The 24714-nt window shown below is 41.3% G+C and overlaps 1 protein-coding gene across 6 annotated transcripts in view; it reads right to left on the bottom strand.

Annotated features, from left to right (window-relative positions):
• kansl1b (KAT8 regulatory NSL complex subunit 1b) overlaps positions 1-24714 on the bottom strand; it is a 200199-nt gene that overhangs the window by 74548 nt on the left and 100937 nt on the right. For 5 of the 6 annotated variants that reach the window (XM_072249272.1, XM_072249273.1, XM_072249271.1 and 2 more), the window contains 2 exons: positions 11526-11684; positions 4113-4216 (listed from right to left, as the gene is read on the bottom strand). In XM_072249272.1, coding sequence (XP_072105373.1) covers positions 4113-4216; positions 11526-11684 — 263 coding nt within the window. The remainder of the gene's footprint in view (positions 1-4112; positions 4217-11525; positions 11685-24714) is intronic. The other variant, XM_072249276.1, reaches the window with a different exon arrangement.

Below are 24714 nucleotides of genomic sequence, written 5' to 3'. Positions count from 1 at the left end.
CCAGTTTATGTACCATCAATGTTTTCATCCATTTACAAATATCTCAAACAGCAGAGGTCCATCACGTATCCAACAGAACACGAGTTATAGGAGCAGGCGTAGGCCATCCGGCCCATCAAGTCTGCCCTGCTATTCAATAAGATCATGGCTGATCTGTCCGTGAACTCAGCTCCATCTACCTGCCTTTTTCCCCATAACCCTTAATTCCCTTACTATGTAAAAACCTATCTAACTGTTTCTTAAATATATGTAGTGAAGAAGCCTCAACTGCTTCCCTGGGCAGAGAATTCCACAGATTCACCACTCTCTGGGAAAAACAGCTTCTCCTCATCTCCGTCCTAAGCCTTCCCCGCTGAATCTTGAGGCAATGTCCCCTAGTTCTAGTCCCACCTACCAATGGAAACAACTTTCCTACTTCTATCTTATCTATCCCTTTCAAATTTTGTATGTTTCTATAAGATTCCCTCTCATTCTTCTGAACTCCAGAGAGTATAGTCCCAGGTGACTCAATCTCTCCTCATAGCTTAACCCCTTCATCCCTGGTATCAACCTGGTGAACCTCCTCTGAACTGCCTCCAAAACCAGTATATCCTTCCTCAGGTATGGAGACCAGAACTGCACACAGTACTCCAGGTGCAGCCTCACCAGTACCCTGTATAGTTGCAGCATGACCTCCCTGCTCTTGAATTCAATCCCTTTAGCAATAAAGGCCAGCATTCCGTTTGCCTTCTTAATAACCTGTTGTACCTGCAAGCCAACTTTCTGCAATTCATGCACAAGCACTCCCAAGTCCCTCTGCACAACAGCATGCTGCAATCTTTCACCATTTAAATAATAATCTGCTCTTCTATTATTCTTTCCAAAGCGCATGATCTCGCACTACTAGTCACAGACCTTCAGTCAGAATACGACCCACTGACTTCTATCCTCTTTCTTCTCTGGGCAAGCCAATTCTGAATCCAACTGGACAAGCCTTTGTGGACACCATGCATCTTAATCTTCTGGGTGAGCCTACCACAAAGGACCTTATCAACAGTTCATCAAGGTCTTGTCCTCCTGTACGAAGGCAAGAACGGCATGCACCATCTCTACCGCTGTATCCATTGCGTTAACACTTTCAGGGAACAGTGTATTTATACCCCTAGGTATATGGAGCAACTGTAACGAAAACCAATTTCCCCCGGGATTAATAAAGTATGACTATGACTATGAGGTGTCTCAGTTCTACAACATTCTCTACAGATGTACCATGGAAAGCATTCTGACTGGCTGCATCACTGTCTGGTATTGGGGGAGCTAATGCACAGGATCAAAATAAGCTGTAGAGAGTTGTAAATTTAGCTCTATCACTAGCTTCCATAGTATCCAGGATATCTTAAGGAGCAATGCCTCAAAAAGGCGGCATCCATCATTAAGGACCTCCATCACCCAGGACATGCCCTCTTCTCAATGTTACCATCAGGAACGAGGTACAGGAGCTTGAAGGCACACACTCAACAATTCAGGAACAGCTTCTTCCCCTCTGCCATCCGATTTCTGAATGGACATTAAACACCTATGAACACTACCTCACAATTTTTTTTTTCATCATCATCATTTAACTATATATATATATATATATCTCCACTGTAATTCATTTTTTCCCTCTATTATTATGTATTGCATTGTACTGCTGCAGTTAAATCAGCAAATTTCACAACATATGCTGGTGATATTAAACCTGATTCTGATTCACAAACACAAGAAAATCTGCAGATACTGAAAATCCAAAGCAACACACACAAAATGCTAGCAACACACATCAAAGTTGCTGGTGAACGCAGCAGGCCAGGCAGCATCTCTAGGAAGAGGTACAGTCGACGTTTTGGGCCGAGCCCCTTCGTCAGGACTAACCGAAGGAAGAGTTAGTAAGAGATTTGAAAGTGGGAGGGGGAGATCCAAAATGATAGGAGAAGACAGGAGGGGGAGGGATGGAGCCAAGAGCTGGACAGGTGATTGGCAAAGGGGATATGAGAGGATCATGGGACAGGAGGTCCGGGGAGAATGATGGGGTGGGGGGGGGACCCAGAGGATGGGCAAGGGGTATAGTCAGAGGGACAGAGGGAGAAAAAGGAGAGAGAGAGAAAGAATGTGTGTATATAAATAAATAACGGATGGGGTACGAGGGGGAAGTGGGGCATTAGCGGAAGTTAGAGAAGTCAATGTTCATGCCATCAGGTTGGAGGCTACCCAGATGGAATATAAGGTGTTGTTCCTCCAACCTGAGTGTGGCTTCATCTTTACAGTAGAGGAGGCCGTGGATAGACATGTCAGAATGTGAATGGGATGTAGAATTAAAATGTGTGGCCACTGGGAGATCCTGCTTTCTCTGGCGGACAGAGCGTAGGTGTTCAGCAAAGCGGTCTCCCAGTCTGCATCGGGTCTCGCCAATATATAGAAGGCCACATCGGGAGCACCGGACGCAGTATATCACCCCAGCCGACTCACAGGTGAAGTGTCGCCTCACCTGGAAGGACTGTCTGGGGCCTTGAATGGTGGTAAGGGAGGAAGTGTAAGGGCATGTGTAGCACTTGTTCCGCTTACAAGGATAAATGCCAGAAGGGAGATCAGTGGGGAGGGATGGGAGGGACGAATGGACAAGGGAGTCGCGTAGGGAGCGATCCCTGCGGAAAGCAGAGAGAGGGGGAAGGGAAAGATGTGCTTAGTGGTGGGATCCCATTGGAGGTGGTGGAAGTTACGGAGAATAATATGTTGGACCCGGAGGCTGGTGGGGTGGTAGGTGAGGACCAGGGGAACCCTATTCCTAGTGTTTGCGTTTTAAAACACACAAAATGCTGGTGGAACTCAGCAAGCCAGCCTGCATCTATGGAAAAGACTAAATAGTCGATGTCTCGGTCTGAAACATCAACTGTTTACTGACTCTGATTCTCCAGGGTTCTAACATTTACTGTACAGCTCTTGCCCTGTTTTAACATCCCAAAATGTAACGCTTTGCACTTGCATAAATTCCATCTCCCATTCCTATCACAATTTCCCAGTCAAGATGGCATTTGCCTTTGAGGGCAACTTCAAATAGTAGTAAACCTAGAGCTTTTGCTGACCATATCCTGGCAATTGATAGAGGTCATGGGTTTGATAAGTATTATGTGTCAGTATGGCGAGTTTCTGTAGTGTATCCTATAGATAGCATCAACTGCTACCACAGCAGAATGAGTGAATGGTTGTAAATGGCATGCCTACCAAGTGGGCTGCTATATCCTGGATGGTATTGAGCTTCTTCAGTGTTTAAGCCTCACTCATCTGGGCAAGTGGAACGAACACACACACACACACACACACACACACACACACACACACACACACACACACACACACAGTGTTGAAGGAACTCAGCACGTCAGGCAGCATCTATGGAAAAGAGTACACTTGACGTTTCAGGCCAAGACCCTTCATCAGGACTGCCCTGATGACATTTTGTGTGTATTGCTTGAATTTCCAGCATCTGCAGATTTTCTCTCGTTTCAGCATTCCATTACACTACTGACTTGACAGACATTAGCAAGTTAGAAGGTGAGACACGTGCTACCAGATTCCTAGACTCTGACCTGCTCAAAGTCACGCTATGTACATGGCTCCTCTTTTCAGTTACTGGTCAATGTTAATCTCTGGGATATTGATAGTGGGGGTTCAGAGATGGCAATGCCACTGAATGTCAGGAGGTGATATTTGGATTTTCTCATGTCAGATATCATTGCTTGACAAAGTCATACAATACAGAAACAGGATCACAGGCCCACTGTACACATGCTGACCCAGCTAGACCCATTTGCCAGTTTTCAGCCCATATCCTTCTAATCCTTTACTATCTATCCATGTGCCTGTTATTTCTTCAAGTCAAATTACTGGATACATCTGCATATACTCTACTTCCACTATTACTATGGCTTCAAGTTTATGTCTATTTGCTAATAATCACAATTTAGAAAGAATAAGCTCACACCTTCAACAATATTTTTTTTAAGATGCATCATATTCTTTCCAGTCCCATTCCACTTTAGGGGCAAACTGCACCCTGGAACAATTTCTATATCAATAATCAAATAATACAGTACCTGTTGACTATGCCATTGACAGGTCTGGAGTGGCAGCAGGCCTTTGTTGGTTCGGTTGGCGTGGAAGATGTCACATTTTCTACAGGATGAACAGCAGCAATAACCTAAAAAGCAAACACAATAATCCATATCTGCAGCACCAGTTACAAGTACATAGCACCTTTCAATAAGGTTATTCAGAAATTCATGTTACAATGACCAACTTATATACAAATTTTATCCTCCAGAAGTGTGGATTGTTGCTTTTGCACAAATGCCTTTATTCTTTTTCTATTTCTCATTCTGTTTGTAATTTTTACATTTCTTGACCACAATGTCTTATAAACAAAATAAAGAACCAAGGTGATATGTTTTGTTTCAATCAAAATGCTGACAAATTTCATTTTACATTCAAATGCATGTCCAAGTTTGTTAACAGCATAGTTCCTGTTCAAGATTTCCACATCAGAATCTACTGACAAGCAGGAATTCTGGCGATGTACCTAATTTCAAATGAATTAAAGCTATCCCTGGCTGCTGGTGTTAGGATCCACTCTGTGATCACTGCCTTAAAGTAAACCACAAAAAGAGCTTCAAATGGTTTGTAAAAGATTGCTTATTTCCATCTTTATAATATAGGAACAGAAGAAGCACTCCAGTCCCTCTGGCTTCTTTTATTTTAATTATATCACAGAGCATCTGTGCCTCAATCCAATCAGCACATAAACTCACAAGGCCTGCCTAACGATGCCACCTGTGCCCCATACTGATAAGACTTTTTCAGGGTTTATTCCTGACATCCCTTACACTGGTATTCAGAACTCAAGCAGTCCTGATAATTATTCTTATGACCATGCTAAGGTCAAATAAAGAACCCCATTCATTAACACAAACACAAGAAAATCTGCAGATGCTGGAAATTCAAGCAACACACACAAAATGCTGGTGGAACGCAGGCGACCAGGCAGCATCTATAGAAGAGGTACAGTCGACATTTCGGGCCGAGACCTTTTGTCAGGACTAACTGAAAGAAGAGACAGTAAGAGATTTGAAAGTGGCAGGAGGGGGGAAGGAGAGAGATCCGAAATGATAGGAGAAGACAGGAGGGGGAGGGAAGAAGCTAAGAGCTGGAAAGTTGATTGGCAAAAGGGATACAGAGTTGGAGAAGGGGGAGGATCATGGGACAGGAGGCCTAGGGAGAAAGAAAGGTGGAGGGTAAGATTCCAGAGTGTTACACAATATTTCAATGTTTGGGATCGTTTACAGGAAACAGCTTAAAGCATGTGCCAATGCTGAAAAATAACCAGGTGCAATACAACGGGACGTGCGCTTGTTTTACAAATGGGTCTCCTGTACCCAGAGAATAAAATGATATCCACCAAGCAGCACTCTGTTCATTAGTTAATCCAGACAACAGAAGACATGCTGTAAATAAATAAAAAGAGATGCTGGAAATTTGAATATGTCATTGACCTAAAGCAATAACCACATCTTCTTCCAGAGTCCCAGATGACTTGATTACTTCCAGCACTACTTGTATCATGAAGACCAGGTTTGGTTTCAAGGAGCCTAGGAGCACTGTATTCCAAAGAGTTATGAGTCAACAGCACAGCTCAAACTTTATTTGCTTGGCTACTGACATAAGCCCACATTTTTCAACCACATCAGACCACTACCACTTTTCAAGAGCATTAATAAAAATAAGAGTTCTTGCATTCTTTCTGGTAAATAGTTCAGCGCTTGGAGTGTCTAGCAATTCTCTGATCCTGCCAGTTTATGGGACCGATTAGATTGAGCAACCAGAGTACTATGCTGCAGATGAGTGTTCAAAGAGGGGTATACTGCATCATTTTTATTTTCCCCTAGCTGTTTAACTACGTCAGCTTTTTGCTCAAGTAGAGGATCTTGGGACTGCTCAAAAAATGCCCATTAAAAAGACAATGAGCAGCAGTTTTTTTTTAAAAATTAACTTTTATTTTACTTTGATATTCTTCAAAGCAACAGGTCAAAGGCATTTCTATAGCAAGGAGAAGTAAATGGTTTGACCCAAGGAGGATAAGGAAGGCTATGTCGGCAAACTAAAGTTAAACACGAGAAAATCTGCAGATACTGGGAATCTAAGCAACATGTACAAAATGCTGGAGAAACTTAGGAACCTGACGAACGGTCTTGGCCTAAGTCGTCGACTGTTTACTCTTTTCCATAGATGCAGCCAGGCCTACTGAGTTCCTCCAGCATTTTGTGTGTGAAACTAAGGTTAAAAGCTGGTTCTTCAAGAAAATAAACATTTCTGTCAGCAGAAATAAAATGTCTGCTGACAAACGTAATTCTGCTGTGGGCTGAAATGGTCCTGTAACTGAATGCTGGAAATCACAAACCTAGCTACTTCCATATAAAATCAATCTATTATTTCCAGGTTGGTTCTCCATTTCTACAAATGCTGTACTATTCATTTTACACATTTCAAACTTAGTTCAAAAGGCAGATTTTGCATTGCTGAATATTAAAGCTCATCAACTTGCCCACTTTGTAATACTGTTCCACTGAACAAAATTCACAGCTTTCCCTCACTTTGAGCTATAACAGAGGAAGGCAACCTTAAAGTACAAATGATTTTCTAGCATGCGTTATTCATTAATTTGAGGCAAAACATAACTAGATGTATTTAAGTGGATAATTCCCATATTTCAAGTTTTTTATGGCATTTATCTGGCCCACCGTCCACTCATTAATACGCGATCCGGCCCACAGAGGCAAAAAGGTTGCCGACCCCTGAGCTATAAAGTATAACCAGTTTCTACTCCACTGTTACCAGACTCATGCACAGACCTCTCGTATGCTGAAAGATGAACTCTTGACTGTCCAACCTACCTCGTCCTGGTCTTTGCACTTTATTGACTTACCAGTACTACACTTCCTTTGTAACTGAAACATTATATTCTGCATTGTGTGTTCCTTTTTGCCACCTTAATGTACTTAGATATGGAATGGCACAAAAACTTTTCACTGTATCTCAGTACCTGTGACAATAATAAACCAATGCTACTCCAACTGAGGCAGGATATCAGATGACAAGATGTACTCAACCCTACGCAGTTAAGTAATACAACTTAAAATGAAAGAACAATTGATTTTAAGATACAAAATCAGGGTCACTTTCCCTTGTGTAGACCAAAAGACATGCGCTCACAAAGTGACTATTCACACTCCAGGAAAAAGGCAAAAAAATTACATTTACAAAAGCAATTTGCAAATTTTATTTCACCTGTCCTAAAAAACACCATAGACACAAGGAAATTCTTCTGTGTTACTGTACGGTAGGAAACACAACATTTAATATGTGCCCAGCAAGCTTTTACTAACAGCAACCAAAGCTAAAAGCTGAACAAATATTGGCCAAGATATCAGAAATTTTTTTCAAAATTATAGCATAACATACTTTACATCTCCTCCCTATTAAGACAAGTAAATCAAAAGCCAACCACACTTGTTTTGAAACAGAAGCTGAAACTTGAAGTTGCACTATACATGGTGCAGATCACTACATGCCATTACAGCCTTCGCGTCATTGGCAGAAGGACTAGAAGATCTGTTGACTTTTACTGGAGGAAGGACTTGGTGGCAGAGAGGACGGCCATTTGGTTTGTGCCTGCATTAACCTACAAGAGATACATTGGTCCCATTGGTTTAGACCTTCCCAACCCAAGACAGTCCAAGTTTTGTAAGCCTCAGACTGACAACCCACCCCAGGTGAATAGGTTGCAATGAACTTTTATTCTGTCAAAGAGAATGATGCTTTTGAGTTTTTCAAAGTCTCTGCCATGCATGGACAAATTAAAACCTGTGCTTCAGTAAATGCTTACTTTTCACAAAGAATTAAAATCAAACATACAAGTAATTAAAAAGAAGAAAATGAAATAAAATTTACAAAAGCTAAGCAACTTCATTGTCCAAATTTTTGTGCTACTGCCTCAAGGATCCAGATGTCTGGATTCATTCCATAACTTAGGTGCTGGCTGTATGGATTTGCACTTTTTCCCACTGTTATGTGGGTTTTCTGTGTGCTCTCTGGTACCTTCCACGACCAAACATGCACTGGTAGGTTAATTGGCTCATATAAATTGTCCCCTTGTTTAAGAGAGTAGCAAGAGAATCGATGCGTGAGCATGTAAGAGAATAAATTACCCCACAAAAGAAGATGACGGGTAATAGGACTAATGAAATTACACTGCCAGGGTAGGCATAGATGAAATGAGCTGACTCACCACCTATGATATCATAAAAAAATTCAGTATTTGGTCCAAAAGGACTGTTTCTGTACTGTGTTACTCCATAACCCTCAGTCTGTTGGTCAGGTATCCTCATTCAGATAAAAGAAAATCTGATCTTAAGCCAAGTCTGGGCAGCCTAGCACCTAGAAGCAGATTCCTCAACACAGTGCTGAGGAACCACAGTAAAACAGGTGCCCTTTTTTGGAGTTCAAGGGTGAATGGTATGAAAAGTCCAGAACATATAGACCTGTGAGTAGTTAAGTGTGAGCGGAATCAAACCCATTTATGTTTTGAGAGTAAAAATGAATCCTGTGCATCACTTGTGTTCCTTACCCTCTCAAATTCAACTGTACATATTAGATATCCAAAACACTTAAGTTGCATTTCATGAACAGGTTCGGGGCTATTTTCACACTAAACACTACTCTACCAGGAGTGCTGTTGAAAAGTCCAAAGCATCCATTTGCCTACAGACACCTGTTTCTTTAACTTTTTCTGATCACCTAAACCCATCTATGCACACGGTCCTATCCCTTTCCTCAAACAGACATCTCCCCTGCAAATATGCCCCTCATTCCAACTTGTTCTAATTAGTGCACATACCTCTTCCAATTGAGTTTAGGGGTATGATCAAAATTAAATAAAAAGATTCTTCAGGACAGAAGGGGTCAAACCAAGAGATAACATGAGCCAAAGAGCCAGGTCATGCATACATTATTTGGAATAAGGCTCTCTGTTTCAGTCTCTTCATCAGTCGCCTAGATGCTTAGAGAGGGCAAATGTTATAGCAAAAATTAGTGGGAAGGTAGAGGATTGGGAAGTTTTAAAATAACCAACAGAAGGCAACTAAAAAGGCCATAAAAGAGAAAAAGTGAAATATAAAGGTAATATGAAGGACCAACGTATAAAACAGGATACAAAAAGTTTTTTTCAGATATATAAGGAGCAAAAGAGAGATGAACGTGGTTATCAGACCACTGGAAAATGACGCTGGAGAGGTAATAATGCTGGACAAAGAAATGGCAGAGAAACTTAATAAGTGTTTTGCATCCGTTTTCACTGTGGAAGACACTAGCAAATGCCAGAAATGCAAGAGTTGTCAGGGGCAGAAGTGAGCGTCATCGCTATTACTAAGGAAAAGGTATTTGGGAAGCTGAAAAATCTGAAGATAGATGAGTCACCTGGACCAGATGGACAACAGTTCAGGGTTCTGAAAGACGTAGCTGAAGAGATGGTGGAGGCATGGTCCTTCAAGAATCACAGAAAAATTGCAAATGTCACTCCACTATATAATAAGGCTGGGAGGCAGGAGGAGGAAACCATAGGCCAGTTAGCCTGACTTCAGTGGTTGGAAAAATATTGGAGTCTACTATTTAGGATAAGGTTTCAGGGTAATGAGGCACAGGATAATATAGGCCAAAATCAGTATGGTTTTCTAAAGGGAAAATCTTAACCTGACAAATCTGTTCAATTTTTTGAGGAAATAACAGGCAGGGTAAACAAAGGAGAATCAATGGATGTTATTCATTTGGATTTTCATTAGGCCTTTGACAAGGTGCTGCACATAAGGCTGCTTAACAAAATAAAAGCCTGTGGTATTACTGGAAAGGTACGATAATGGATAGAAGATTGGCTGACTAGCAGGAGGCAAAGAGTGGAAATAAAGGGAGCCTTTTCTGCTTGGCTACCAGTGAATAGTGATGTGTTGCAGGGGCTGATGTTGCCGCCACTTCTTTTCATGATATATGTCATTGATTTGAATGAAGGAATTGATGGTTTTTTGGCCAAGTTTACAAACAACACAAAGATAGGTGGAGGGACAAGTAGTGTTGAGGAAACAGGAAGTCTGCAGAAGGACTCAGACAGATTAGAGTAATTGGCAAAAAAGTGCCAGATGGAATATAATGCAGGTAAGTGCGTGGTCATGCACTTTGGCAGAAAGAATAAAGATGTGGACTATTTTCTAAATTGGGAGAAAATTCAAAAATCAGAGGTGCATTGGGATTTGGGAGTCCTCATGCGGGATTCCCTAAAGGTCAACTTGCAGGTTGAGTCGGTGGTGACGAAGGCAAATGCAATGTGAGCATTCATTTCAAGAGGACTAGAATACAGAAGCTGAGGCTTTACAAGGCATTGGTCAGATCGCACTTGAGAGTATGATGAGCAGCTTTGGGCCCCTTCTCTAAGAACGTACTAGCACTGGAAAGAGTCCAGAGGAAGTTCATGAGAATGATCCCAGTAATTAAAGTGTTAACGTATAAGGGGCATCTGATGGCTATGGGTCTGTTCTCACTGGAGTTGAGAAGAATTGGGGGGGGGGGCAGGGGGAATCTCATTGAAACCTATCCAATATTGAAAGGTCCAGATAGAGTGGACATGGAGAGCAAGTTTTCTATAGTGGGGAAGTCTAGGACCAGAGGGTAAAGCCTCAAAGAATTGTGGGACATTCATTAGAACAGAGATGACAAAAGAAAATTCTTTAGCCAGAGGAATTGCCACAGATGGCTGTGCAGATCAAGTCATTGAGTATATTTAAATCAGAGGTTGATAGACTCTTGATTGATCATGCCGGGGAGAAAGCAGGAGAATGAAGTTGAGAGGAATATTAAATCAGCCATGACAGAATGGTGGAGCAGACTCGATAGTCTGAATGGCTTACTTCTGCTCCTAGGTCTTATGGTCTTAGCTTGAAGGATAATCAAGCTAAGAAAAGGTAGTGTATTCTGCTTTCAGGATGTTTTGGTTTCGGCTAAAAGGGACAGTGATGTTCAACTTAGGAATATTGTGTCAGCCAATCAGGGTGGCGGAATCAGGAGAAAGTTCGAGAGAGCGGGGCAGAGAGAGATTTATTACAGTGTTCAACAGCTTAAAAATTAATTAAAAGTGCATTGGAGTATTTATTGAAAAGACATCCAATAAACTGGAAAATCTGCCAGTCCAACATCACTGAAGTCCTGAGCATGCCAGGTTAAGAGTTTCACTGCAGCAAATACTAATTCACAGGTACAAAGGGGATTTCTACTTCTTACCAATGTCTTTATGCAGTTTTAATTCCAAAGGCTGCTAGCTCAATATTTCTTGGGAATTGTCCAGAAACAGAACACTCCTGAGAGGATTGTTGAGAGAACCAGACCAAGATCAAAATCACATGTTTGAATCCTACCTGTTTACCGGCATTTCTGGGCAACGAAGAATGTTCACAGACTGACATCTCCACATTGCCTCCAGCACCATGTGCTTTCCGTTCAGTTAGAGATGGACATTCTTCTCTATCTGGGGAGCAATCTTCCAAGGGGGGAACATCTCCAAGCACAACTGAACCCTGTGAGGAATAACTCAATTAATTGGTATTTGCTCAAGACAACATATACAATGGCATGCAAAAGTTTGGGCACCCCTGGTCAAAATTTCTGCTATTGTGAATAGTTAAGTGAGTAGAAGATGAACTGATCTCCAAAAGTCATAAAGTTAAAGATGAAACATTCTTTTCAACATTTTAAGCAAGATTAGTGTATTAATTTTGTTTTGTACAATTTTAGAGTGAATAAAAGGTAAGGAACACCATGCAAAAGTTTGGGCACCCCATGAGATTTGAGCTCTCAGATAACTTTTACCAAGGTCTCAAGCCTTAGTTAGCTTGTTAGGGCTATGGCTTGTTCACAGACATCATCAGGAAAGGCCAGGTGATGCAAATTTCAAAGCTTTATAAATACCCTGACTCCTCAAACCTTGTCCCAACAATCAGCAGCCATGGGCTCCTCTAAGCAGCTGCCTAGCACTCTAAAAATTAAAATAAATGATGCCCACAAAGCAGGAGAAGGCTATAAGAAGATAGCAAAGCATTTTTAGGTAGCCATTTCCTCAGTTCGTAATGTAATTAAGAAATGGCAGTTAACAGGAACGGTACAGGTCAAGTTGTGGTCTGGAAGACCAAGAAAACTTTCCGAGAGAACTGCTCGTAGGATTGCTAGAAAAGCAAATCAAAACCCCCATATACACTACACACTGCACCCATAAAGCCAACAGCATTGTGAAGGACCCCACGCACCCCTCATACAAACTCTTCTCCCTCCTGCCATCTGGCAAAAGGTACCAAAGCATTCCGGCTCTCACGACCAGACTGTGCAACAGTTTCTTCCCCCAAGCCATCAGACTCCTTTATACCCAGAGACTAGATTAACATCTACATCATTTATTATATTGTAATTTGTCCTCTACAGTGGCCCATTGTCTTGTTTATTATTTATTGTACTGCCCTGCACTGTTTTGTGCACCTTATGTAGTCCTGTGTAGGTCTGTAGTCTAGTGTACTTTTTGTGTTGTCTTACATAGTCTAGTGTAGCCTTGTGTTGTCTCACTTAGTCTAGTGTAGTTTTGTGTTGTTTCACGGAGCACCATGGTCCTGGAGGAATGCTGTTTCGTTTTTACTGTGTACTGTACCAGCAGTTTATGGTCAAAATCACAATAAAAAGCGACTTGACTGCAAAAGACCTTCAGTAAGATTTAGCAGACTCTGGAGTGGTGGTGCACTGTTCTACTGTGCAGCAACACCTGCACAAATATGACCTTCATGGAAGAGTCATCAAAAGAAAACCTTTCCTGCATCCTCACCACAAAATTCAGCGTCAGAAGTTTGCAAAGGAACATCTAAACAAGCCTGATGCATTTTGGAAACAAGTCCTGTGGACTGATGAAGTTAAAGTAGAACTTTTTGGTTGCAATGAGCAAAGGTATGTTTGGAGAAAAAAGGGTGCAGAATTTCATGAAAAGAACACCTCTCCAACTGTTAGCACAGGGGTGGATCGATCATGCTTTGGGCTTGTGTTGCAGCCAGTGGCACGGGAAACATGTCACTGGCACAGGGAAGAATGGATTCAATTAAATACCAGCAAATTCTGGAAGCAAACAACACACCGTCTGAGAAAAAAAAGCTGAAGATGAAAAGAGGATGGCTTCTACAACAGGATAATGATCCTAAACACACCTCAAAATCCACAATTGACTACCTCAAGAGGCGCAAGCTGAAGGTTTTGCCATGGCCTTCACAAGTCCTGACCTAAACATCATCGAAAATCTGTGGATAGACCTCAAGAGAGTAGTGCATGCAAGACAGCCCAAGAATCTCACAGAACTAGAAGCTTTTTGCAAGGAAGATTGAGCGAAAATCCCCCAAACAAGAATTGAAAGATTCTTAGCTGGCTACAGAAAGTGTTTACAAGCTGTGATACTTGCCAAAGGGGGTGTTACTAAGTACCGACCATGCAGGGTGCCCAAACTTTTGCTTCAGGCCCTTTTCCTTTTTTGTTATTTTGAAACTGTAAAAGATGGAAATAAAAAAGTAATCTTGCTTAAAATATTAAAGAAATGTGTCATCCTTAACCTTATGCCTTTTGGAAATCAGGTCATCTTTTACTCGCTTAGCTATTCATAGTAACAGAAATTTTGACCAGGGGTGCCCAAACTTTTGCATGCCACTGTAAATGAAGCACAATTACCAAATTTTAAAACATTCTATTTAAACTTCACAGAACTTTGCGTGCACCTTAATCTCAAAAATCTGCACAAAATATTTAGTAAAAATAATTAAAAGGAAATTTTGAACAAAGACTAATACATTTAGTTATGCATCAAGGGACAGTAGACCATTCAGACCTATGCTTGTTCAGCAAGGTTTTCACTGGTTGGTGAACTGAGCTCATGCACACACTATCAACTATTAAGTAGTCAGGCAGCAACTACAATTTGAAGAATACATTTTTAAGATTCCAAAACCCATCAGATATAACAGTGCTTTCTTACCTCATAACTCCAAAGCCTGGGTAAATTTTAGACATGCACTTCTGAGATTTACCATAACACAAATTTGGAAACCCATTCTAATTTCTTCTCTGAACAAAGTGAATCACTGGAATTCTGTGCCCCAGTAGGTGGAGGAGACCAGATCAATACATATATTAAAAGAACTGAGTGTTATGGGAAACTGCCATAGAAGAGAAGTTAAGGCTAGCATAGATCAACTGAATTATCATACCGAATGGTGTGACAAGCCTGAAGGGCCAAATGGGTTAATCCTCCCTATTCTCCTGCAGTTATATGTTCACCAGTTAAATTGATAAGAGTTCAGTCAAATCATTATCATGCAGATTCCAGGGAATACAATACAAATGTGAATCTCCTGCAAATTAATCCTCAAAGATCAGTTATATGTGTATTGCATTCCATCACCCCCACCATTAACCTTCAATTCCATATCTTTACCCACTGCTCCACACACATACGATGCCTAGGGTTTTGCATAAAAGAGGTGCAACTTCTAATCCCTTGGATTCCGGTCTTGCACATGTAATGCCCTGGTTAAGATTTTTATTGCTATGCTGTAGGTATTTTATTTTAGCAGTTCCGTAGAAGTAGTGTGTTCTGCTTTTAGGATGTTCTGGTTTCGGCTAAAGGGGACAAGGATACTCAACTTAAGAATGTTGCGTCAGCCAATCAGGATGGTGGAATTGGGAGAAAGCTCGAGAGCGAGGCAGGGAGAGATTTGTGACGGACAGGGTGCTTCGTGGGTTTTGTTTTTGGCAGGAGCTGCAAAGAGGACAGGAGGGAAGCTTGCTGAGAATGCTGTGGGAAGAAGCACCCCTGTTGTACAAAGTGTTTTGTGCAGATAAATGGCTCCAAGGAGGAAGGGCCAGTACTCCCAAGAGAGAGCCCATTGGTTTGAGTGTGCTTTCACACAGACCATTGGTCCAGTGCACAAGTAAAAAGACAATGTCAAGATGAGCTCCAACTTTATGTGCATGTTTGGACTCTGTTAACTGAAATAGGCCCTTTTGTTTTTTTTTTCTTTTGTTTTTCCTACTAAGTGTTCCATTAAGCTGAAGTTTGTAAATATACTGTCTTTAAAATTCTATGTGGTATACGATGTTATTTCATGTCAACCGACAATTGTGCAGGAGCAGTATTTTCACAGCATTTGCTCAAATCGAGGTTTCTTTAATCGAAACATCACAATATTCCTGTTTGGCTGAACCCCAAATCATATCGAGCCTAGATGTACAGTATATTACTTATGAAAGGTGGCCTTCTCACCGCTGAGTCCCATGGCTGTTAGCAGAGATGGCTAACAAGGCAAGTTTGCATACGGGCTCGGTGAGGAGGCTACATTTGCGGGAGTTATTGTCTGGCGATTCACTGCATGCTGTGTGATTGCTGCTAATTGATTAAGCAGTTTGTTTGTTTAAACCTGTGTTCAAACTAGTGTTGGGGAAAATGACAAAAGTACTTTATTACGGACGCCACAGAGATTAAGGTTTGGTGTGATTCAGAGAGATTATCCACAAATAAAGCTTTTATTTTGAGTGGGGTGGATGTCTGAATTCCCAATGAACAGGTATTCAGAGTGCTAAATCCTATAAAGGTTTTGGGGAAGGTTATGCTGATTGAATGGCGTTTTGACCAATTGGCTGGTAAGGATGTCATGTTAGTCCAGACCAGCAGTGACATGACTGAAGTCGTGCTGCCTGATAGGTTGGGAGACCCTGGAGAGGCAGGGGCATGGACAGTCTGTATCTTTAGAGAAGGGGACATGTAGCTGAGGGTGAAGACTTTAAAGACAAGTTGTTCTCGTTTCTGCAAAGTGAGGGAAAGGAGTTGTCTGATGTGAAAGGTCTAATGGGTCCTTCAGTGGTTGATTTAAATTCTGAGCCGGTTTTGACCATTACATCACTGGTTGATAAATGCAGAAGTGTACCTGCGGAGAGCCAAAGTTATCGTAGGGTGGGAGTGCTCTCTGAGGTCAAGCCAACACCCGATGGGGAAGAGGAATATGGGGCTTGGGCTGACCAGACATCTCAGGTACTGGATGAATGGCAGTGCTCAGATAATATGATTAAGAACAGAGACTGGGAGAGAGCTTAAAGGGTCCGACGGCTGACGTAGTGAGGTTCCTCAAGGCAGAGAACCCATTAGTCACGTCAGCTAATTACTTGCAAGTTCTGGAAGATGCCTTTGGCACTGCTGAAACCACAGCCAATCTGATGATGAAGAATAGTCACACATTCCAGGAGGAACAGGAGAAGCTGTCTGCCTACCTTTTCAGGCTGGAGAAACTGCTGCATTGTTTGTGTCACAAAAGGGGGCATTCAACTGTCTGAGAGAAATTATTTGAGAATGGAGCAAGTTGTGAAGGGCGTGCTGTCACATGAATGCTCTAAGCATTCAAATGTCCTGCAAGATGCACTTTCCTCCATCTTTTACCAAGTTATTTAGAGAAGTTAGAGGGGACAAAAACACAATTGAGAAGCATGACATTGCCAAAAGCCGAGTAGTGTCTTCAGTGGTAGCCTCTGTTGCTAAAGTGACCCCTGATGCCATGGAGATAGAGCTTTTGAGAAATGAGGTGAAAAGCCTTCAAGCTGATTCGACTGATGTCTGCTAATGTTTCAGCTAAATGTAATACGCCTCATGGGAAACCCAACCCATACAACGCAGCAGATTGTTGCTGAAAATGGTCTCTCGTCTAGACCAGTGACAGATATTTTCTGTTACAACTGTGAAGATGGACATTTCAAGCGAAACGGTGAGAGGCAGGAAAATCTTCAAAAAGAGTGTCAGCGGTTAATCAAACAGAGAAGATGCAAAAATGCAGAGAACCCAGTAAAGGAACAGGCTGGCATTTCAGAAAGGATGCGTTCCAATCAGTGTATCAAGGGAAATACAGTGCAGGTTTAGTAGGACCAAGCTCTAATGTATCCATACAAATTGAAGGTGTTTATGCTAGAGCCATACTTGACACAGGTTCTAAAGTTACTTTGCTTTATCAATCCTCTTACAACCGGCATTTGACGCATTTACCATTGATACCGCTCAGTGCCCTTCAGATTCATAGGTTTAGTACTGATGAGTACCTGTACAATGGTTTGAAACTGGAGTTTTCAGAAGCAGATGTTGTAGTAACTGAGACTATTGACACACCAGTATGGGTCTGCCCGGTTCTGGTCTAAAAGGGCAGAGCTTCCATTCTTGTGAAAACAAATATTTCCATTGTGAGAAGGCTCGTGGGAGCATGCAAGGAGAGAAATGGAGAGAACTTTTTGAAACACTTGTCCAGTCACCCTGTGTTCAGAGCTGCTTTTGAGAAGGTACAAGTTCCTCCTAAGCAGGATGATGAGCAGAAACAAGGAAATGTGTGGTACGCCCAGTCTAAACCTATCATGTTATATCCTGGAAGAGTAACTAGAATGACAGGAACCCCTAAATTTGCAGAAAAGCCCAATGCCTCAGCCATACAGGTGGATGCTCCTGATGATCACGAAGAAGAGTCACGCTTACCTGCAGGAGTGCCACTGATTATCAGAAACACCTCAGGAAGAGAGGTTACACTCAGAGGTGGGGTGCCAACTTACCCTCTTCTTTCCTGTGATTGTAGTGTCTAGTTTTCCGGAGGAAACCAAAGAGAAACAGTCTCCTGAATCAAGGATGTCAACATCGAGGTCATGCAACTTAGGTGACTCACCGATGCTCGGGGAATGGAAAAGATTAACTGAGATGTTAGAACGCAAAGATACTTTTTCTACTGACGAGTCTAATGTTGGTTGCTCCACAACTACTTGCCACACTATTAGAGTGACCGAGGACACTCCTTTCCAAGAGAGGCCTCGCCAGTTAGCACCAGTGGAGGTTGAAGATGTTCAGCAGCACCTGCTTAAACTGAAGCAAGTTATGTTCAGTCATGGAGCAGGGGGATCTGAACCGTCAGAAGATACGAGTGATATACAGGAGGAGGCACCCTCTGGTAGACAGGAAGGGTCACAAGGAGTGATTGAAGCTGGAGAAGCTGAAGATGAGATAAGGAGGTCTCAGAGAGTTAGGAAACCCCTAGCTAGGCTGGCAGAGAATGCACCTGGGAAACAAGTGTTGTGTCCATTCCCATAGGGTGATATGCTACTTCCATTTACAAATGGATTGGGGTCCTGGACCACAAAATTCATTAATAATGGTTTAATAAGTTCCTAAGACATGGGGACATGACTACATTTGGCGGGGGGAGAATATAATGCCCTGGTTAAGATTTCTGGTGCTATGCTGTGAGGTATTTAATTTTAGCAGTTCTGTAAAAGCAGTGTGTTCTGCTTTTAGGATGCTTTGGTTTCGGCTAAAAGATGAGGGGCTATGATGTTCAACTTAGGAATGTTGTGTCAGCCAATCAGGATGGTGGAATCAGGAGAAAGTTTGAGAGAGCGGGGCGGAGAGAGATTTGTAATGGACAGTGTGGTTTCTATTTTTTTTATTGGCGGGAGCTGCACAGAGGACAGGGGGGAGGATGGCTGAGAATGCCGTGGGAAGGAGAGTCCCTGTTGCATGAAGTGCTTTGTGCAGATGAAAGGCTCCAAGGAGGAAGGGTCAATACTCCTGAGAGAGAGCCCGTTGGTTCAAGATGGATTTTGACTGAAGTTCAGAATGCGGTGTGTGTTTTCAAGCAGACCATGGGTCCAGCACACGAATAAAAGGACAACTTCAAGATGAGCTCCAACTTTATGTGCACATTTGGACTGGGTTAACTGTAATGGGCTCTTTTATTTTTTTTTCTTTTCCCTACTAACTGTTCCATAAAGCTGAAATTTGTATATAAACTGTCTTTAAAATCTTACGCTGTGTACAATCTGTTATTTTGTGCTGACCAACAACTGTGTATGAGCAGTACTTACACAGCATTAGCTCAAATCAAGGTTTCTTTAATCAGAACACCTTGACATTCCTGCTTGGCTAAACCCCAAATCATATCAACCCTAGGTGTATATTGTTTATACAAGGTGGCCGTCTCACTGCTGTTTCGTGTGGCTGTTAGCAAAGCCGACTATCGAGCCAAGTTTGCATACAGTGAGGGGGTTGCAGACATATAAATGCCAATGTTTGCCCTTTTCATTTTTCTGTAGTATGTGAGATATTTTAATGGCCAATGCTTACAAAGCCTCCAAAAGTTGCTTTGTTAAACTTCTCATTGTTTAGAAATTACTGTCCTTTTTCAGTGGACCAAATAAACTGACCTCATTTATCTATGATGCATCCATTTGGCAAAGGTCAAATGACAAAGGAAGGACAATTATGTAACAGTTTTACGATGCCACCCACACTTAGAATACTGCCTATCTTTGTTGACATCAACATTCCTAGATGGGATAGAAAAATCACCTATCATGTAACTAGCTTAGAAATGTGGCCAACAGTTTTCAACCCAACACACATCCACTCAGGAAGTCCACTGTCAAGTACCTATTCAATATTTCAATTGCTTAAAGACGCCTGACCTATTTCTTAACTTCATTCATGATTTGTTTCCAATTCCTTGAGCTTCAACTTTAAGATCTGAAAACTATTAAGAGTTTATAAGCCTTTCATCTCCCTGCTGCTTCAGTTGACTCCACAATTAGGTTCGTTGGGCATGGGTCACCTCTGAGAAACTGAAGGTGTTCAGATACTATCCTTAACTGTTGGCCAATAACTGCCTGATAAATATCATTTCCTGTTCTTGCCTTTCTTAAATGGCAGAGGGAGACACACTTTTCCTAATTCCGAAATCAACAGGACTTAGAAAATGACAGAAGGAAAATCTAAAATTTGCCACTATTTACTTGTAAACTGTAAGATTAAAGACTATCTGATCCAGGATACTTGATTTGTTTTGTTGGCATTTACTCAATCATGGCTGTCATTTCACATATGGCTTACAGTAAATTCTAGTTAACTATGCCATGCAAGTATTCTTATATTAGCTGCAATTCTATTCTGCTCTAAGGTAAATGATGATGCAAAATAATCATGTCCACTGTTCCTCATTTTCTGTCAAAAAATGGACCAAGAAAATCTCATCAGTGGAATAAATAAAACGCTTTAAGAGTGTCAATGGAAAACTTCAAATAAGAACGTTCACAAATTTCAAAACTTCTAAATCAATCACGTGGCTTCATATCAGCCACCTTTGACTGCTTAATGCGATTGGTGAATTGAAATTTTTGTGTAATATTATGCATCAACCTCGAGATCGTGAAGTGATTTGTAAATACTTATAAGTACTACCTTATTGGTAGACCCAACATCTATTTTCTTAGAAGTACTTTATGTACCTGTTAATGCAGTCCAGCAGTGCTTCACATCTTCCAAGGTCATCCCATTGACAAGCACCAAGTTAAATCTGACACAAGGAACTATCTCATTGAACAGTAGAATATGATTTCACTCTGATTTTATTTAATGCAAGATTACTAGAAGATAACTAAAAAAAATACTAGTTGGGAAAAGGGGAGAAAATAATTGAACAAACAAGAAACCTACATTGAGATAATACATTTCTCTACTTCTAGTTAACTGGGCCATTGGTTAATCAGGACAGCCGCTTATTTGGGATAACTCTTAAGGAACATGAACTAATCAAGATAATAGCTGGGATACTCTTTGTTTATTTGGGACACTATGCTACTTAAACGGAACAGGAGACTGTGCTGAACAATTTTTAATTAGCGTCAGTCGCACGCACTTGTATGACCATTAGAAACTACACAGTTTGAACAGTTTTTAAATAACATCAGTTGTGTGTGTTTGTGTTAAAAAAACTGACTTTTGTCACTAATATTTGGCAAGAAATAAGCAGTAAGACAATTCAAAACTGTTTTGCTCACTGCAGTTTCAAGCTTTTAGGCTTGAAGTGAAAAATTAAATTATTTCACCACTTCAACAGGAACTTCACAGAATTTGAAGGTATTGACAATCATCTTGAATGTTTCAATGAAAATGAAGATTGGAGGATGTAATCATCAAAAACATTTTATGAAGACTGACCATTATCTGCACTAGGTACATGTGCTGATTTTATTCATTTACAGTCAATCAAAAAGAATGCAAAACCGTACAGGTACACTGGATAAATACCTCCATCGATAACAATTAGGAACTAATACAGTTTTATAGGACTATAGTAACAATGATAGTTTTCCCATTTTAATTCTAAATCCCATTCTGACATGTTGGTCCATGGCCTCCTGTTCTGCCATAAGGCCACTCCCAGGTTGCAGAAGCAACACCTCACATTCCATCTGGGTAGTCTCCAGCCTGGCGGCATGAATATCAATTCTCTAACTTCCTGTAATTTCTCCCATCTACCCCTTCTTTCATTCCATTCCGACTCCCTTCTTACCCCATCTCTTCAGCTCACCCGCCCATGACCTCCCTCTAGTGTCCTTCCTCCTTCTCTTCCTCCCATGGTCCATTCTCCTCTCCTATTAGATTCCTTCTTGTACAGCCCTTTAGCTCTTTCACCTATCGCCTCCTCGTTTCTCACTTCACCCTCCCTTCCCCCCCACCAACCTACTTCTCCCCCGCCCCCACCCATCACTTGCCAGATGTACTCCTTCTCTTTTTCATTTTGGCTTCCCCCAACTTTTTTATTTTGGCTTTTCCGTCTTAGTTTCCAGTTCCGATGAAGGGTCTCAGCCCGAAACATCAACTGCTTATTCCTCTCCACAGATGCTGTTTGACCTGCTGAGTTCCTCCAGCAATTTGAGTTAGTTGTTTTAAATCAAAGCATTGTGGTTTCAAATACCATTATTATGGAGAACACTCACTATTGACCACTATTGACTATACTATAGTGCTACAAAGTTAGTGAACCCTGTAGAATTTTATATTTCTGCATAACTATAACTTAAAATGTGATCAGATCTTCACACAAGTCCTAAAACTAGACAAAGAGAAGCCAATTAAATAAACAACACAATACTTATTTATTAAGATAAATGATCCAATATTACGTGGAAAAGGCATGTGAATGTCCAGGGTAATGCCTTCTACAAAAGGTATTTGGAGTCAGGTGTTCCAATCAATGAGATGTGTTTGGAAGTATGGGTTGGAGAGGTGCCCTGCCCTATTAAAAAGGCACACAAAGTCAGGTTACTGACAGAGCCTGGTCTTCTCAAGAATGATTTGTTTATGTCCACCATGCCTCAATCAAAACAACTTTCAGAGGACCTTAGAAGAAGAATTGTAAAGATGCATGAAGCTGGAAAAGGCTACAAAAGCGTTTCTAAAGACCTGAGTGTTCATCAGTCCACAGTAAGAGAAATTGTCTGCAAATGGAGGAAACTCAGTACTGTTGCTACTCTCCCTAGGAGCGGGCATCCTGCGAAGATCACACCAAGACCACAACATGTCATGCTAAAGGAGGTGAAAAAGAACCCAAGGGCAACAGCAGAAGACCTTCAAAAATCTCTAGAACTTGCTAAAGTCTCTGTTCATGTGTCCACTATAAGAAAAACACTGAGCAAGATGGTTTTCATGGAAGGACACCATGGGGGGGAAACCATTGGTCTCCAAAACACAACATTGCTACACATCCCAAGTTTGCAAAAGACCACCTGGATGTTCTACAATGCTTCTAGGACAATGCTCTGAGGACAGATGAGACAAAAGTTTTTAGCAGAAATGCACCATTGCTATGCTTGGAGGAAGAAGGGCACTGCACACCAACACCAAAACCTCATTCCAACTGTGAAGCATGGTGAAAGGAGCATTGTGGTTTGAGGCTGTTTTGCTGCCTCAGGGCCTGGACAGCTTGCAATCATTGAGGGAAAAATGAATTCAAAATTGTATCAAGACATTTTAAGGGGAATGTCAGGGTAGCAGTCTGTTACTTGAAGCTGAATAGAAGTTAGATAATGCAACAAGACAATGATTCAAAAGGCAAGAGTAAATCAACACCAGAATGGTTTAAAGAGAAGAAAATTCACATTTTGGAATGGCCAAGTTAAAGTCCTGACCTTAATCCTATAGAAAAATGTTGTGGAAGGACCTGAAGCAAGCAGTTCATGCAAGGAAGCCCACCAACATCCCAGAGTTGAAGCAGTTTTGTAAGGAGGAATGGCCTAAAATTCCTCCAAGCTAATGTACAGGACTGATCAACAGTTACCGGAAACATTTGGTTGAAATTGTTGCTGTACAAGGAGGTCACACTAGTTACTGAAAGCAAAGGTCCACATAATTTTTCCAACAAATACATGTAATATTGGATCATTGTTCTCAATAAATAAAAGTATAATGTTGTTGTTATTTATTTAATTGCCTTAAACTTATTTATTTATTTAACTGCCCGACGCCAGCCCCCTAGGCCTGAGTCAACGTAGTAGTAGTAGTAATTTAATTGGTTTTAGATTTAGAACCTGTGTGAAGATCTGATCACATCTTAGGTCATATTTATACAGAAATAGAGAAAATTCTACAGGGTTCACAAACTTTCTAACACCACTGTATATACCTCCATTTTCTATATGTCCATCAGTCCATGACTCAGCCTCCTCTGATCCAAGCTGGAAGGCTCCCTGGTCAGGAACAACTTTGTCAATATGCCCCGAAATCATGTCCTTCCTATGTGGTGACGTATCCAGCTGTGGCCTAACTGATATTTTGTCAAGTTGTACCATAATCTCTCTTGAAGAAAATATCCTGTAGGTCACCTTCACCACCTTGTCTATCTGTACAGGCAACTTCAGAATTTGTACACCAAGGTCCCCATGTTCCTGTCTGTCTTAATGCTCGTCCTTCATTCCTCAGAGACTGATCGAGATTGAACTTAATCCACCGATTCTCAGTCTTTCTGACCACCTCACCATTATAGCCCCACAGATTAACACAATCCAACGTTTTGAGTTGCCTGGAAAATGTATGTACCTTGTAAATGCCAACAAATATTTAGGGCCCCAATGATCTCTATCATACAACACTGGTCACAGGCTTCCAATCACAAAAATAATCAACCCTTCATCATCCACTGCCCCACTATCCAGCTTCCTTTAAATCAGTTTTGCCAACTTACCCTGGATTCCTCTATTTTCATAATCACAAAATTGGAGTCTATAAGCAGTCTTCAGTTCACCACATCTTATTCCTCATTTTAAACCAATGGTCTTTGGCATTTTGGGGTAAAGTTTACCATTTACCCTAATCTGCCTCTCAACTTAGAACACTCTTTAAACGTACCTTCTTCAATGATACTGACAGCATCCTCGTATGCAGTCAAGGGGTGTGAAGCTCTTCTTTAGTAAGTCAACTGGGTCTCATGCATCTAAGTTAATACTCTTTTGAGAGACCGTCAGTCCTATATATTTACAATATACTTGGATACATCCTGGTATACACTGTTATATTTGCCATCCCCCCACTGATTCCCCTTTCAGTGTATTGCGTGGTTCTTGTTAACACTTTCAGTTTCATTTTAATCTCTATATATTTAGTTTTCTAGAGTTCTAGATTTGGATGTCCATTTTCTTCACTAGAAAATCTCTAATCTACGTTTGTACAACCCAACTACC

This window comes from Mobula birostris, chromosome X (genome assembly GCF_030028105.1).
Source record: "Mobula birostris isolate sMobBir1 chromosome X, sMobBir1.hap1, whole genome shotgun sequence".
In the NCBI taxonomy this organism is placed as follows: domain Eukaryota; kingdom Metazoa; phylum Chordata; class Chondrichthyes; order Myliobatiformes; family Myliobatidae; genus Mobula; species Mobula birostris.
Note: the sequence above shows the minus strand (reverse complement) of the source record. Positions and strands in the feature narration are given on the sequence as shown.